The sequence below is a fragment of the Bufo bufo genome, chromosome 6 (assembly GCF_905171765.1).
Source record: "Bufo bufo chromosome 6, aBufBuf1.1, whole genome shotgun sequence".
Taxonomy (NCBI): Eukaryota; Metazoa; Chordata; class Amphibia; order Anura; family Bufonidae; genus Bufo; species Bufo bufo.
In genome coordinates this window covers 304,067,887-304,085,469 of record NC_053394.1, presented here as the reverse complement: position 1 = coordinate 304,085,469, position 17,583 = coordinate 304,067,887, and the positions used below count along the sequence as shown (strand labels likewise).

The 17,583-nt window shown below is 43.3% G+C and overlaps 1 protein-coding gene across 1 annotated transcript in view; it reads right to left on the bottom strand.

Moving 5' to 3' along the window:
• Positions 1–17,146, bottom strand: part of PLXDC1 (plexin domain containing 1) — a 124,530-nt gene extending 107,384 nt beyond the window's left edge. The window contains exon 1 of the mRNA XM_040436303.1: positions 16,880–17,146. Coding sequence (XP_040292237.1) covers positions 16,880–16,964 — 85 coding nt within the window. The 5' untranslated portion in view covers positions 16,965–17,146. The remainder of the gene's footprint in view (positions 1–16,879) is intronic.
• Positions 17,147–17,583: the final 437 nt, after the last annotated feature.

The following is a 17,583-nucleotide window of genomic DNA, read 5'->3' as shown; positions in this document are numbered from 1 at the left end:
AACACCTTCTATGTCTTTTTCTTGTCTTGGTTCCCTTCTGAATCTTCAACTATCTGTTTGGCTAATTTGTACCCCTCAGGTATACTCTGCATATTACCCATGTCTATGTGTTAAGAATTTCTCTACCAGACGTCTGAAATATCTACAGTTATTACTGTAGACCCATCTAATCTGCTTCCTTATAGTGACTTCCCCATTAATCTCCTGTTAATGTTTCAACTATATTACAGATTAGGAAAACTGTATATTGTCTTAACATTTTCTCAGAGAAACTCTACGGTTCACTATTTCCTCTATGGGCATTTTCTGTGATACGATACAAAATCCAAACAACAACCAGTCCGTAAATCACAACACCAATAACCAAACCAAACGTTTCCCAAGACCAATCAAATATATATCTCAGCATAAATAGGTTCTTACCATTTTAAAAGGCTTGACCGTCAGAGAAACTTCAATAGACTCACTGTCTCGGACACAGGTGAAGACACAGGAAACACAGATATGTTTTTGTAAGAATAAGTTTCTTACCTTACAGCGCTGTTTGTAGTATCTGTGAGTCCGGGTCTCCTCCTGTTGCGGCCGGAACCGTAAGGTCAGAGTTCACTGGTCAAACCCCACATTTGGGCGCCAAAGAAATTGTGGGGGCAAGGACCCTTACTCTTATTTATGCTGAGTTCCAAATTATCATTGCCCATAGATTTAGTAATGGGTACCCATTTAGAGTTGATTGACCGACACTCAGTGATCAAACAAGTCTCTGTTTATTCAAACAAAATGCAGATAGTATTATACTGTCTTGGAAAAAGGGGGGTGGAAAAGCCACCCACACACATCTCATGAAAGTCATGATCACATTTGCTTACAGAGCAGAAAATATTAAACAACCACAATTGCAGAAATCGGCTTAACCACAAATTAGGAACCTAGTTTCTCTGAAAATTATAAGAGGAAACAACAACCTGGTGCAAACAGCTAAAACTGCCATGACATTTAAAAATGAAAAATACAGAAGAGGAAGTATGTGAAATATGTAACCATTATTTTAAAATAATCACAAACACTTCAACCTTTAAGGATGGCTGACATGAGACAAGAAAAGATCTCTTTTCATCGACCTTTTAAGATGGCTGACATAAGACAAGAAAAGATCTGCTATCCCTCACACGGCCCGCCCCCGTTATAGTGAAAGGGCCGGAGCGGACTTCCGCCAGCATGGTGGACTTGCGGTAGCACGGATCCAGCAGGCTGTTCCCCCGCCGGAACAGCCTGCCGGAAAAGGCTACCGCAAGTGTGAGAGTGGCCTAAGCCACGTGTGAACCCACGCTAAAGGGTTGTAAAGAGACACAAGGAACTTCAAAATAAATAATTTCCTCCTATAATAGAGGGTCTGCAGTCCAAAGCTCTTACAGAGACAGACATACATAACCCTCAATTTTCATGGAGGAGAGGACAGAGCAGACTGTGTTTTAGGTTGTGGGAGAAAACATGACTTGCTCAGAGGAAATCCACGTAAACAAGGGGGATCTATACAAATGACATGCAGATGTTTAGGCTGTTCAGGAACCAAACCCTGAGCTCAGTGTCTCTGCAATTATGCTGCCCAGTTTACATTTTTTCTTTTACCTGTCTATATAGTTTCTACCTATCTAGCTCTCTATCTATCTTTCTATCACATTATACCAGCTACCTATTAGGGCTCATGCCCACAAACGTAAGGGCTCCGTGCCCGTGCTGCTGACCGCAAATTCCGGACCGTAATGCACGGGCACTGACCTTGGGGCAGCATCATGCGAATCGCGGACCCATTCACTTGAATGGGGCCCGCACCGCAAAAAAGTAGTGCATGCACTCCATAGTGCTTCCGTGGGGTTCCAACCCGTGCTTCCGCACCTCCGGATTTGCGGACCCAGTCAAGTAAATGGATCCGCATCCGTGATGCGGAATGCACACGGCTGGTGATCTGTGTATAGCGGAACCGCCGTATGCGGTCCGCAGTACGGGCACGGAGCCCGTACGTTCGTGGGCATGAGCCCTTATTGTGTAGATCTCCCTAATGTCTTCAAAACATATCCGACATGTTGACCATTGGACTTCACAAGACCACTGAAGGTTGCTGTAGTATCTAGCTCCAGGACGTTAGCAGCAGATTCTTTAGGTCCTGTAAGTTGCAAGTTGGGACCGCCATGGGTCACATGTACAGCATAACCCTGCCACTGGTTCATAAGCTGTTCTTTAGACCACTTTTGATGGGTACTTACCATTGCATGCCAGGAACACAAAATTTACAGTTTTGAGGTTGCTCTGACCCAGTTGTCTATTCATTGCTATTTGGCCTGTGTCAGAAATGCTCAGATCCTTAGGCTTGGCCATTTTACCTGCTTCCAACACATAAACTTCTAGAACCAACAAATATATCCCACTCTTCAAAGGTCCCATTGTACAAGATGATATTCACTTCATTTGGTTTTAATCTTTTAGCTGAACAGTATATATGGATCACGTGGCTAAGGTATGTCTTTATATAATTCATAAAGTGGTCCTCTGAGACCGGGAAACACTTTTCATATGAGCAGGTGGGGTGCAGGGGTTAAAAAAAAAAGCAGGTGGGGTGCAGTGGTTAAAAAAAGAAGAAGACTCATCTGTCACTGGCACCCTGGTTCCAGTGCTGAGCTCCCTTCTTCTGCATTTCTGGTCCCTGCTGGATCGGCAGTGTGATGTGCCATCTGCAAACATGTCACCTCTGCTGCCTAATCAATGGCCTCACTGGTGACATGCACACACAGCACTTGACTGGTGAGGCCATTGATTGGCCAGCAGTGTTGACATGTATGTAGGTGGCACATCATACTCTTTAACTCTGCCAAAGGGCCCATTTACATGAACCAAGGTTCTGGCCAATCATTATGTATAAACATTTGTGCGAGTGCTTGTTCCCTATAATTGGCCTCTGTAAAGGTGCCAGAAATCCTCATTTGTGTGCAGCATATAGCCGTGTATAAACAGGGATGTGATAGTAACGATTGTTCATCCCCATACATCACCGATTACTGCAGCACGTAAGTATTTACTTCCTCATACCTGATGGGGGCCTCTCTGTCGGCTGATGTAAATGGACCCTAAGAGTCTGATATAGAACACTCTTCTTATATTTGATATATTTTCCGTCATTGAGTAGTAAAAGTTAATAAATAAAATGGGTTAGCGTTAAAAATATATCGGTGGCTCACCTAATGAATACAACAAAATGGGTGCACACCTCCTGGACTCGCCCGTACCAAGAAAGAAGAAATGTATAGAAATATGGAGGGGCACTCACTATATGGGACTTATGGTACACAACAATATTATTTATTACATTCGCTCCAATTCCACTTAACTAAAATACATATATTAAAATATTATAAAAACTCATGCGGTTAAAAAACTCCAAAAACAGGTACAAATGATGAAATGGTCCCAAGGGCACTGTTGTATCCTGATAACATACAGCCCGTAGTTGATATGTCCCCTGGATCAGGTAGTGTCTATTTCAGTTCCTGGGAGTGAGAGAAGCCACATCTCACCGAGGGACCATGAAGGTCCAGAGCCTGCAAACTGCGGCTGTCCTGGAGGCTGAGGTGAATCTAGGACCCAGCGGACTACAAGGAAGTTGCTGGAGGCGGCTGCAGGGTCACATGGGACGCTACGTTTGAACCCAGAGACCGCGCGGGACGCCGCGCTGGTCCTGCCAGAATTGAAACCGGAGGTTGCACGAACCGGACACCTCGGGAGTGGTAAAGTAATACAATTGCAGTGAAACTAACCAAACTCTCTCCACCCGAATTGAGGGAGGAATGCTATATCTACTAACACGGTTATACTGCTATTGAGTCGGGCTTACACAGCCATACTACTATTGAGTCGGGCTTACACAGCCATACTACTATTGAGTCGGGCTGTGCACATAGAAACTGCCGGTCATTTTAGCACTAGTCCGGACTCATTTATGATTTGAAATAGACACTACCTGATCCAGGGGACATATCAACTATGGGCTGTATGTTATCAGGATACAACAGTGCCCTTGGGACCATTTCACCATTTGTGCCTGTTTTTGGCGTTTTTTAACCGCATGAGTTTTTATTATATTTTAATATATGTATTTTAGTTAAGTGGAATTGGAGCGAATGTAATAAATAATATTGTTGTGTACCATAATTCCCATATAGTAAATGCCCCTCCATATTTCTATATAATAAATAAAATGCTTTTGATTTGTTAATCATTGAATCCAAGTTTACTTTTGGGTTCTGTCCTGTAAAATCCCAAATACCCAGCATCAGACCTGTCAAATTATGACATAGATTTGTTTTATAAAAATACCACATCCCACAGGCCTGCGGCCTCATCTCAGCTCTGCAGTGTAATTAGGCGTGCGAGATACCATCTATCATCTGTCGCTAATTATTGTTGCTATTAATATTACTCTGAATGAGAATAGATGTACAGCCATAGCAGATCTCCCAGATGTCTTGATTCCTTCTGCCTCAGCATAAACCTTCTGTAGGAGAGTTTATATAATTTGCTTGCATCAAATTGCAATCAGATGAGATTATAATTCAGTAGTCTTGTTTTCATCTAAACACATGTGGTTACTGGTTAGAGGGGGCGTCTGGTTTAGGCTCGTTTCACACAAGCGCTAAAATGGTCCGACAGGCTGTTCCAACAGAGCAACAGCCTACTGGAGTTATCCGGATACTACCTTACCCCGCCGGAGCCCATTGTCTATAATAGGACTCGGCAAGGATGTGGCCTGTTTCCAGCATTAGTGGCGGGATTCGGCCGGACAAACAAACCCTGCTAGCAGCTGTACTTGTTCAGCTAAACCTCGGCACTAATGCCAGAAACAAGCCGGATCCCCTGTGGGACCCATTATAGGGTTATGCTGGACGTGTTCTGGCAGAGGAACAGCCTGCTGGACCATTTTAGCACTAATGTGAAACTAGCTTCAGAAAGATTATTGTTTGGATAAAATGTTACAGAATCCTGAGTTAATAAGAGGGTTCCCTATTCATCATTTTCATTAATTAGCCAGTGCTAATTGATTTTAGTTAGAATTGCACTGTGTAATGTGCCATTGCTGCTGTGGGGATGGAGCAGTGAAATTGAACACTTTCACTTATCCTGCTAATTGCTTGTGGTCAGTATGCCAGCACTTTTCTATACTTTAATGCATATGGATGCTCCTTTCTCAGTCCAAATTATCACCTATCTACAAGATACGCTTGGACCCCCAGAGATCCCGATGGAGCGGTAGTTTGTAGCTTCATTCATTTCTATGGGACCTGTCTACATCAGCCTTGTAGAAATGATTGTAGTGGTAAAATAACATGCCCACTACACTTCCATTCAGAGAGACCTACAGTTTTGGGACCTTTTCATTGGTATGTTCCAAAACAGTGTTAAATTTCATATATGATATAAAAAGTGTTACCTGTTAAAATGAAAGAAATACATACTGAAATCAATAAACTGAAAAAAATGTAGCCTTTTATTAGTTATATCTGTTGCCGGGAAAGTTGGTTAGAAAAAAACAACTTGTTTGCCAATAGAGCTACATGCACTGTCACCAAGTTTTTATTTTTGTTATGCAGTGATACCTTCACTGCTCCATAGTTAAAGGGGTTGTCTCACTTCAGTAAGTTGCATTTATCATGTAGAGAAAGTTAATACAAAGCACTTACTAATGTATTATCATTATCCATTTTGCTTCCTCTGCTGGCTGGATTCATTTTTCTATCACATTATACACTGCTCGTTTCCCTGGTTACAGACCACCCTGCAATCAATCAGTGGTGGTCGTGCTTGCACACTATAGGAAAAAGCATCAGCCTCTCTGGTGGTCAGGACCATGGGAGCGCATGTAAGCTAGTGCTTTTTCCTATATTGTGCAAGCACGACCACCACTGAAGGATTGCAGGGTGGTCTGTAACCATGGAAATGAGCAGTGTATAATGTGATAGAAAAATGAATCCAGCCAGCAGAGGAAGCAATATGGACAATAACAATACATTAGTAAGTGCCTTGTATTAACTTTCTCTACATGATAAATGCCACTTACTGAAGTGAGACGACCCCTTTAAGATTATCTGCTAGTCAGGAGTCTGTGAAAGCTGAGAGACACTCCCTATGGCAGCTGTAAGGGGTATCACTTGTTAAAAGTAACCTCCCATACATTACTATAACTAAACAACTATGGAATAAAATCTATAAGAGTATAAGACTGGGGCTACACAGCGATCTTAGGCTACTTTCACACTAGCGTTCGGGGCTCCGCTTGTGAGTTCCGTTTGAAGGCTCTCACAAGCGGCCCCGAACGGATCCGTCCAGCCCTAATGCATTTTGAGTGGATGCGGATCCGCTCAGAATGCATCAGTCTGGCTCCGTTTGTCCTCCGCTCCGCTCAGCAGGCGAACACCCGAACGCAGCTTGCAGTGTTCGGGTGTCCGCCTGGCCGTGCGGAGGCAAACTGATCCGTCCAGACTTACAATGTAAGTCAATGGGGACGGATCCGTTTGAAGTTGACACAATATGGCTCAATTTTCAAACGGATCCGTCCCCCATTGACTTTCAATGTAAAGTCCAAACAGATCCGTTTGCATTATCATGAACAAAAAAAAAAATTTTTTTTTTTTTTTTTTTGTTCATGGTAATGCAAACGGATCCGTTCAAAAACGGATCTAAGCGTTTGCATTATAGGTGCGGATCCATCTGTGCAGTTCCCAGACGGATTCGCACCTAAACGCAGGTGTGAAAGTAGCCTTAGGTGGCATGGGTGTTGCTTGATCAAGGATTGCAGTGTAGCAGGGCAGCCATAGAAATTAATGTGACTTGCATGTTTGCCGTGACTATGACCCCATTCACTGACATGGCTGCCCTGCTCTACACTGCAATCCTTGTTTGCAAGACACCTGTTATGCCCAAGATCGCTGTGTAGCCCCAGCCTTACAGGGAGTGCAGAATTATTAGGCAAGTTGTATTTTTGAGGATTAATTTTATTATTGAACAACAACCATGTTCTCAATGAACCCAAAAAACTGATTAATATCAAAGCTGAATATTTTTGGAAGTAGTTTTTAGTTTGTTTTTAGTTTTAGCTATTTTAGGGGGATATCTGTGTGTGCAGGTGACTATTACTGTGCATAATTATTAGGCAACTTAACAAAAAACAAATATATACCCATTTCAATTATTTATTTTTACCAGTGAAACCAATATAACATCTCAACATTCACAAATATACATTTCTGACATTCAAAAACAAAACAAAAACAAATCAGTGACCAAAATAGGCACCTTTCTTTGCAAGGACACTCAAAAGCCTGCCATCCATGGATTCTGTCAGTGTTTTGATCTGTTCACCATCAACATTGCGTGCAGCAGCAACCACAGCCTCCCAGACACTGTTCAGAGAGGTGTACTGTTTTCCCTCCTTGTAAATCTCACATTTGATGATGGACCACAGGTTCTCAATGGGGTTCAGATCAGGTGAACAAGGAGGCCATGTCATTAGATTTTCTTCTTTTATACCCTTTCTTGCCAGCCACGCTGTGGAGTACTTGGACGCGTGTGATGGAGCATTGTCCTGCATGAAAATCATGTTTTTCTTGAAGGATGCAGACTTCTTCCTGTACCACTGCTTGAAGAAGGTGTCTTCCAGAAACTGGCAGTAGGACTGGGAGTTGAGCTTGACTCCATCCTCAACCCAAAAAGGCCCCACAAGCTCATCTTTGATGATACCAGCCCAAACCAGTACTCCACCTCCACCTTGCTGGCGTCTGAGTCGGACTGGAGCTCTCTGCCCTTTACCAATCCAGCCACGGGCCCATCCATTTGGCCCATCAAGACTCACTCTCATTTCATCAGTCCATAAAACCTTAGAAAAATCAGTCTTGAGATATTTCTTGGCCCAGTCTTGACGTTTCAGCTTGTGTGTCTTGTTCAGTGGTGGTCGTCTTTCAGCCTTTCTTACCTTGGCCATGTCTCTGAGTATTGCACACCTTGTGCTTTTGGGCACTCCAGTGATGTTGCAGCTCTGAAATATGGCCAAACTGGTGGCAAGTGGCATCTTGGCAGCTGCACGCTTGACTTTTCTCAGTTCATGGGCAGTTATTTTGCGCCTTGGTTTTTCCACACGCTTCTTGCGACCCTGTTGACTATTTTGAATGAAACGCTTGATTGTTCGATGATCACACTTCAGAAGCTTTGCAATTTTAAGAGTGCTGCATCCCTCTGCAAGATATCTCACTATTTTTGACTTTTCTGAGCCTGTCAAGTCCTTCTTTTGACCCATTTTGCCAAAGGAAAGGAAGTTGCCTAATAATTATGCACACCTAATATAGGGTGTTGATGTCATTAGACCACACCCCTTCTCATTACAGAGATGCACATCACCTAATATGCTTAATTGGTAGTAGGCTTTCGAGCCTATACAGCTTGGAGTAAGACAACATGCATAAAGAGGATGATGTGGTCAAAATACTCATTTGCCTAATAATTCTGCACGCAGTGTATTGCAGAAGAGAGGTTACTTAGTTGTGTAGGGTTCACTGAGCTGTTATCTGCAAGCAGAATATTTATTGAAAGATGTGCTTGAGATAATCAAATAAAGTAACTTACAATAAAGAGGTTAACAAAGTATAAAGAAAAATATAGAATATGTATAAGAGAGATAAAGACTGCAAAACCGGAGGCAGAGCGGCTCATTTCCAAATAGAATAAAACTAACCCTAAAATGTTCTTCAATAATAATATGGTAAAAAGGTTAACCCTGAAAGTATTGGACCTTTAAGGAGTGATGAGGGAGAAGTTGTAGAGGATGATGAGGAAAAAGCAAATTTATAAAAAAATATTTTTGCACTGTCTTCACTGAGGAAAATGTAATGCAAGATGAAATGTAGAGTGTCAAAGTAAACTCCCCAATAAATGTGGCCTCTCTGACCCAGGAAGAAGTGCAGCGGTGTCTTAAATTTTTTTAAATAGACCAGTCACTTGGTTCAGATGGCATACACCTCTGTATCCTAAGATAATTAAGTAATGTAATAGGTAGACCCTTATTTCTGATGTTTGTGGACTCTATAATGATGGAGTCTGTTCTACAGGACTGGTGTTTCGCAAGTGTTGTAGCAATATTCAAAAAGGGGTCAAAAACTGAGCCTGCAAACCAGGGCCGGTGCGAGGATTTTTGCCGCCCTAGGCAAGATAAAAATTGCCGCCCCCCTCCCTTATCAGACATCACATATGTTCCACCCCTTTCTCAGCTTTTAAATTTAAATAACTGCTATGCTTCCCTTACGGTTAATCCAGCTTCTTGTAGCTGTCTTTTTGCGGAATGGAATTGCGGACCCATACATTTCTATGGGGCCGCAATTCCGATCCTGAAAAAAATAGAACATGTCCTATTCTTGTCCACAATAGTGGACAAGAATAGGCATATTCTCTTAGTGCCGGCAATGTGCGGTCCGCAAAATGCGGAACGCACATTGCCGCTGTCCGTGTTTTGTGGATCCGCAAAACACATATGGACGTGTGACTGGACCCTAAATGTGAGGTAAATTAGTTTCCAATGTAGTATTAATAACTAAACAATTACATAATAAACATATTGCATTGTCTACTTACCACCAGGACAATAAGATGATCTGGTCTCTGGCTGCAGTCTGGCTCTGGGGACTCCCTTGTCACTCTCTTCCCCCCCCCCGCTTCCTCCCTTGTCACTCTCATTCTACCCCCCCCTCCCTTGTCACTCTCATTCTACCCCCCCTCCCTTGTCACTCTCATTCTACCCCCCTCCCTTGTCACTCTCTTCCCCCCCCCTTCCTCCCTTGTCACTCTCATTCTACCCCCCCCCTCCCTTGTAACTCTCATTCTACCCCCCCTCCCTTGTCACTCTCATTTCCATTCCCCCCCTTGTCACTCTCATTTCCATTCCCCCCCTTGTCACTCTCATTTCCATCCCCCCCCCTGTCACTCTCATTTCCATTCCCCCCCCTTGTCACTCTCATTTCCACCCCCCCTTGTCACTCATTTCCATCCCCCCCCTTGTCACTCATTTCCATCCCCCCCTTGTCACTCATTTCCATTCCCCCCCTTGTCACTCATTTCCATTCCCCCCCCTTGTCACTCATTTCCATCCCCCCCTTGTCACTCATTTCCATTCCCCCCCCCTTTTCACTCATTTCCATCCCCCCCATGGCACTCATTTCCATTCCCCCCCCTTTCACTCATTTCCATCCCCCCCCCTTTTCACTCATTTCCATTCCCCCCCCCTTTTCACTCATTTCCATCCCCCCCTTTTCACTCATTTCCATTCCCCCCCCTTGTCACTCATTTCCATCCCCCCCCCTTTTCACTCATTTCCATTCCCCCCCATGGCACTCATTTCCTTTCCCCCTCATGGCACTCATTTCCATCCCCCCATGGCACTCATTTCCATCCCCCCCCCCTTGTCACTCATTTCCATCCCCCCCATGGCACTCATTTCCATCCCCCCTTGTCACTCATTTCCATCCCCCCCCTTGTCACTCATTTCCATCCCCCCCCTTGTCACTCATTTCCATCCCCCCCCCCCTTGTCACCTCTAGTGTAGCGTGGCCGAGCTCTGTTCGGTCCGCGGTACAGGAGCATTTGTTTCCTGTACCCGGCCGGACTGAAAGGAAGTGCACACTAAGTGAGCACTTCCTGTCAGTCCGGCCGGGTACAGAAAACAAATGCTCCTGTACCGCAGACCGAACAGAGCTCGGCCACGCTACATTAACATGAGCACAGATCAGACACAGCAGGCGCAGGCAGGAGATTCTTTAGAGGAGCGGCAAGCGCTCAGCCGCTCAGGAGGCGCAGCATGAGGGGCGCCACCGGCCGGCAATTATATATAACCAATTTTTTTTTTTTACACCACACAGCAACGGGCGCCCCCTGCTAAATGGCGCCCTAGGCGACTGCCTAAGTCGCCTTACTGGTGGCGCCGGCCCTGCTGCAAACTATAGGCCTGTAAGTATAACATCAGTCGTGGGTAAACTGTTTGAAGGTTTTCTAAGATAACATATCTTGAAGTAACTCAATAAAAATAAGTGTATAACGCGGTATCAGCACGGATAAAGGAGCTGTTGGTTTTTTTTTGACGGATCAGAAGAACGTGAACAAAACGGTGATGTGAACGAAGCCTAAACTGTAGCAACCAGTTTCAGGCAGCTGCTGCCAAGGCCAGTAAGATCATGGGATGCATCCAAAGGGACATAGATGCCTGTAATGAGAACATAGTCCAGACCACACATGGAGTACTGTGTACAGTTCTGGACTCCTGTGAACAAGGCAGACATAGCAGAGCTGGAGAGGGTTCAGAGAAGGGCAACTAAAGTAATAACTGGAATGGGTGGACTACAGTACCCAGAAATATTATCAAAATTAAATGGATATTCCAGTTTCAGAATGGTGAGGGTCCTAGAGCCCCCCTGAAAATGGACGGAGCGGCTGGTCAGAAATCCATTTATTTCTATGGGAGCACCATAGAAGGGGATTCTTTATAGTAAGAGCAGTGAGACTATGGAACTCACTAAACAAGATCAAGAGGGGTCTGGATGTATTTCTGAAGTGTAATAATATTACAGGTTTTAGTTACTAGAAATGTAAGGTCGTTGATCCAGGGAATTTTTTCCCTCTAAAATGAGGAAATTGGGTACCTCGTGTTTTTTTTGTTTTTTTTGCCTTTCTCTGGATCAATTTTGCAGGATAATAGGCTGAACTTGATGGAAGTATGTTTTTCTTTTTAGCTTTACAAACTAAAGTGTACACTCACCTAAAGAATTATTAGGAACACCTGTTCTATTTCTCATTAATGCAATTATCTAGTCAACCAATCACATGGCAGTTGCTTCAATGCATTTAGGGGGGTGGTCCTGGTCAAGACAATCTCCTGAACTCCAAACTGAATGTCAGAATGGGAAAGAAAGGTGATTTAAGCAATTTTGAGCGTGGCATGGTTGTTGGTGCCAGACGGGGCGGTCTGAGTATTTCACAATCTGCTCAGTTACTGGGATTTTCACGCACAACCATTTCTAGGGTTTACAAAGAATGGTGTGAAAAGGGAAAAACATCCAGTATGCGGCAGTCCTGTGGGCAAAAATGCCTTGTGGATGCTAGAGGTCAGAGGAGAATGGGCCGACTGATTCAAGCTGATAGAAGAGCAACGTTGACTGAAATAACCACTCGTTACAACCGAGGCATGCAGCAAAGCATTTGTGAAGTCACAACACGCACAACCTTGAGGCGGATGGGCTACAACAGAAGAAGACCCCACCGGGTACCACTCATCTCCACTACAAATAGGAAAAAGAGGCTACAATTTGCACGAGCTCACCAAAATTGGACTGTTGAAGACTGGAAAAATGTTGCCTGGTCTGATGAGTCTCGATTTCTGTTGAGACATTCAAATGGTAGAATCCGAATTTGGCGTAAACAGAATGAGAACATGTTCTCATCCTCTGATGGCTACTTCCAGTAGGATAATGCACCATGTCACAAAGCTCGAATCATTTCAAATTGGTTTCTTGAACATGACAATGAGTTCACTGTACTAAAATGGCCCCCACAGTCACCAGATCTCAACCCAATAGAGCATCTTTGGGATGTGGTGGAACGGGAGCTTCGTGCCCTGGATGTGCATCCCTCAAATCTCCATCAACTGCAAGATGCTATCCTATCAATATGGGCCAACATTTCCAAAGAATGCTATCAGCACCTTGTTGAATCAATGCCACGTAGAATTAAGGCAGTTCTGAAGGCAAAAGGGGCTCCAACACGTATTAGTATGGTGTTCCTATTAATTCTTTAGGTGAGTGTATGTTACTATGTGTTACTATGTTTATGCATTACGGCATAAAATATTAGCCTTGGGCTCCAAAATAACTTGTCCTGAAACTAAGCAACAGCAAAGGTTCTCACTAGTATGGCTTGTTGCCCTGTGCGGTTCTAGCTTATAATGTGGGATGTACTGGCAAGTACCAGTGTTACAATGTAACCACTTTTCTGCCAAAAGCCTGCAGTACACAGCTATATGGGAGGAATAGATGAACGGTTTCTAGGGAGGACTGTGCTGCACGGAACATTGGGGGAGATGTACGCGTTCTAAGTGAAATATCTGTGATTTGATGAAGACAACAAGCTGCACTCATATCACTCCTCTGTAACGCTCCTATTGATAGAAACATCCAAGTGATGCTTGCAGCCTCCAAAAGTGTCTCAGCTGATAAATATGATTTCTGAATTATGACTCTGCACAACATCCAAGTTCTGATGCAGCACCCATAGACTTCTATGGGGCTCAGCTGTACCTCTGCATGCCTCTGATTTCAAAATGTAAAGCAATCTGGTGTGCTCTATTGGATAAGGCACCAGAGAGTTCTCCTCTAGAAGAAATAACTTTTTAGTATAGAGCCAGAAGGACTCCATACAGGCACTGCACACATCTCCTCCTTGTGCAGGAGGCCTTATGATAGTTTTTCATTGATTAATCCGCCTACAGTACAGACCAAAAGTTTGGACACACCTTCTCATTCAAAGAGTTTTCTTTATTTTAATGACTATGAAAATTGTAGATTCACACTGAAGGCATCAAAACTATGAATTAACACATGTGGAATTATATACATAACAAACAAGTGTGAAACAACTGAAAATATGTCATATTCTAGGTTCTTCAAAGTAGCCACCTTTTGCTTTGATTACTGCTTTGCACACTCTTGGCATTCTCTTGATGAGCTTCAAGAGGTAGTCCCCTGAAATGGTTTTCACTTCACAGGTGTGCCCTGTCAGGTTTAATAAGTGGGATTTCTTGCCTTATAAATAGGGTTGGGACTATCAGTTGCGTTGAGGAGAAGTCAGGTGGATACACAGCTGATAGTCCTACTGAATAGACTGTTAGAATTTGTATTATGGCAAGAAAAAAGCAGCTAAGTAAATAAAAACGAGTGGCCATCATTACTTTAAGAAATGAAGGTCAGTCAGTCAGCCGAAAAATTGGGGAAACTTTGAAAGTAAGGGCTATTTGACCATGAAGGAGAGTGATGGGGTGCTGCGCCAGATGACCTGGCCTCCACAGTCACCGGACCTGAACCAAATCGAGATGGTTTGGGGTGAGCTGGACCGCAGAGTGAAGGCAAGAGGGCCAACAAGTGCTAAGCATCTCTGGGAACTCCTTCAAGACTGTTGGAAGACCATTTCAGGTGACTACCTCTTGAAGCTCATCAAGAGAATGCCAAGAGTGTGCAAAGCAGTAATCAAAGCAAAAGGTGGCTACTTTGAAGAACCTAGAATATGACATATTTTCAGTTGTTTCACACTTGTTTGTTATGTATATAATTCCACATGTGTTAATTCATAGTTTTGATGCCTTCATAGTCATGAAAATAAAGAAAACTCTTTGAATGAGAAGGTGTGTCCAAACTTTTGGTCTGTACTGTATATGCCTCTTGGAATAGGCTGAATTATGATGATGCCGTAGCATAATTTTTGGCATAACATTAAAACCATCTGCTTCATATTGTGTAGGTCCCCCTTGCTGCCAAAACTGCTCTGACCCCTTGATGCATGATCTTCACGCGGTTCGTTGTGCTACAGTGTTTCCATAGCTTTTATTCACTTCTGCGGGAACAGCATCGCACAGTCTGCGGTTGTTTCACCATGATTGACTGAGGTGGGAATACCATTGTAAGTCCTGTAATTCTAGCAAAGCATTTTCCAGAGTATCACACTGCTCCTGCCAACTTGCTTCCATCCCATTGTACACCCTAGTGCTGTCTTTTCCCCAGATAAGTAATGCAGACGCACCTGGCTGTCTGTGTCATGTAAAAGATTAATGTGATTTACCTGGTCACCTTTATCCATTGCTCCATGGTGGAGTGTCCATAATAGGTGCTGGACAAGGGTCGGAATGGGCTGTCTGACTGGTCTCTTGTTACACAGCCCCATATGCAGCATGCTGTGTTGCACTGTGTGTTCTGACACCTTTTTATCATAGCCAACAATGAGTCAGATTCAGTAATTCTGTCTACTAAACAGTGTAAACGTAGACAGTCTAAAGATCTGCTAGATTTATCACAGTGGGTGATCCTAAATGAGAAATCTGGCGTGTCTTTAGCCTATTGTTGGTGCCAAAATTGTGGTGCAAAATAGTGTATCTTAAACCAAATCCACATTCATTTCCCCCACAAAACCATAACCCCAGTGGATTATTCTTTTTGTCTTTCTTTCTTCACAAATGTGTCTAATATGAGACGTGCCAAACATGAGGCAATTATTTTTACCTGAGAATTCAGGCACAATCAATAGTAAATTTGGGAAGTTAACATTTTTAGCAATTTCTGGTTCAGTAGCTTTTCTGTGGGATCAGGCCAGACAGGCTAGTCTTCTTGGATGTCCATGGCAGTGTCCTCTTGTTCACCATTTGTCCTTGCTTACATTACCTTGGTAGGTACTAACCACTTCATATCAGGAACACCCTACAGGACCTGGCTCTGACCAAGTCGTCTAGCCGTCTCAATTTGGTCCATGTCAGTTGCTCCCTTAGTTGCCTGCTTCCAACACATTAACCCCAAGGTCTGACTGTTGCTGACTAATATGTCCTACCCATTGACAGGTGCTATTGTCACAGGATAATCATTGTTATTCACTTTAATTTTATGGCTAATCGTGCAGGTGTTTGATTGTATTTACAGTATGGAATTGATTTGGATGTGTAGTAATCACATATAATTTATTTTCCTTCAATAGTTCTAGATATAATACAATCCTTTGCTACTTCCAGGAGCCAAGAAAGCAAAGAGTTCCTGCTGACAGCTAACATCTGGCCATATATTGCACGCACACAGTGGAGTTGGGGAGACAGTGTTTGGTTAATCGCTATTCTAATTGTGTGACTGAATTTCTGTTGAGGCCAAGAAATCTTGCTTCATCTGGCTAAATGCTATGTCAAAGAATACAATTTAGTCTAGAAGGACCTATAGATAATATGTAACCAATATAATTGTTGAAAGGGGTTATCCGAGTTTTTCATATTGATGGTCTATCCTCCGGATAGGCTATCAGTATCAGATAGGTGATTCTGCTGGCACTCCCGCCGATCAGCTGTTTGAAGAGACCATTCAGACCCCCGGCAATCTGATATTGTGAACCCCTTAATATGACAGACAGAAGGAGAAACAATAAAGGACTGTGAGTACTGTAGTCACTGCCAATAGTGGTTGTCACCGAAGGTTTGTTACCTATGTAGTACAACGTGATAACTCACAAGAGAACTTCACGCAAGAAGAATAACCACGAGGAGTGCTCTTTAATATAAAACACATAGTTTATAACATGCATCTAATAAGTTGTGCCTTGGTATTTTCAAGATTTCTTGTTCTTACCATCTTCATTTTTATTCTCTAGTTAGTGCTCAGTGTTATACAGTTCAGTGACTTTTTTTTTAAAACTTTCTGTTCATTGCAGCTTTTGCTATGATATGTTGTCTCTGTAACTATAGGATAAAACCCCCACTTTTAGGCTGGGGTACAAAGCACTGGTATCTGCCCAGCTGAAGAGCTATGAGATAGTAAACTGAACATGTAGTGAGTACACACATAGACAGACCTAAAGCTCTTTAGTGCATACATGTTCTTTCCGTGAGCGCCCTTGCCTGTCTGGTAATCAGATAATGTACAGAGTTACTAGACTGAGTGTGCCATCCAAAGAGGGCAGTAGTTTATGGCAGACAGGCGAGTCCTTGCTGCCTGGTTCACAGCATTATGATATCATTTTAACATTACTAGAGGAAACAAAAGCTCATGTAGATATAAAGACTTACCCAAGACAGGTGAGTAGTCCCAGGTCTTGACAATCCCCTCAGTGCTAATTAGCAGAGCCAGGAAAACGATAGGGATCCAAAGCATCCTCACACACCAGAAGTGGCACACTGCCCCAGCTCCTCAGTGCCTCACTACGCTTACCTCTGAGCTGCTTCGTCTTCTCAACATACCCGGTACAAAGGTAGACACTCCACTGTAATATCTGATCCCCTCCCTGAGCATCTGAAGGAGATGGAGACAGCTAAGTGTGGGATGTTCTGTTTATTAAAAGCAACTGGAGCCTGAATACATCGAGAGGGGACGCGTTACTACACCCCATCTAGTGGCCAGCTCATTCTTCACACTCAGTTTTTTTCCTAAATAAGTTTCAGTGAAACCTGTTCATGCGATTCCCATGTTTTTCCAGTAAAGAAAGATGATATATGTATGTGGCACTGAATAAATCTTGAAGTACAAGCATTGTATGGATTTATTTCCTATGTGATTTATCAATAAGGATTAGTGAAGCTGGTGATATATGTTTCTTAGGCCGATAGCCACCTTTGTTCAGCACAACTAAGCTGGCATATTGTTTTAGTAGTGGCTGGGATAAGGGGCTGTCAGGTGCCACTTTAGATTATATGGGAAAATAGGACTATCACCATACATCAAATTGTCTGCAGATCCCACTGAAATTGTCAACACATGTAAACAGGTATGTGAT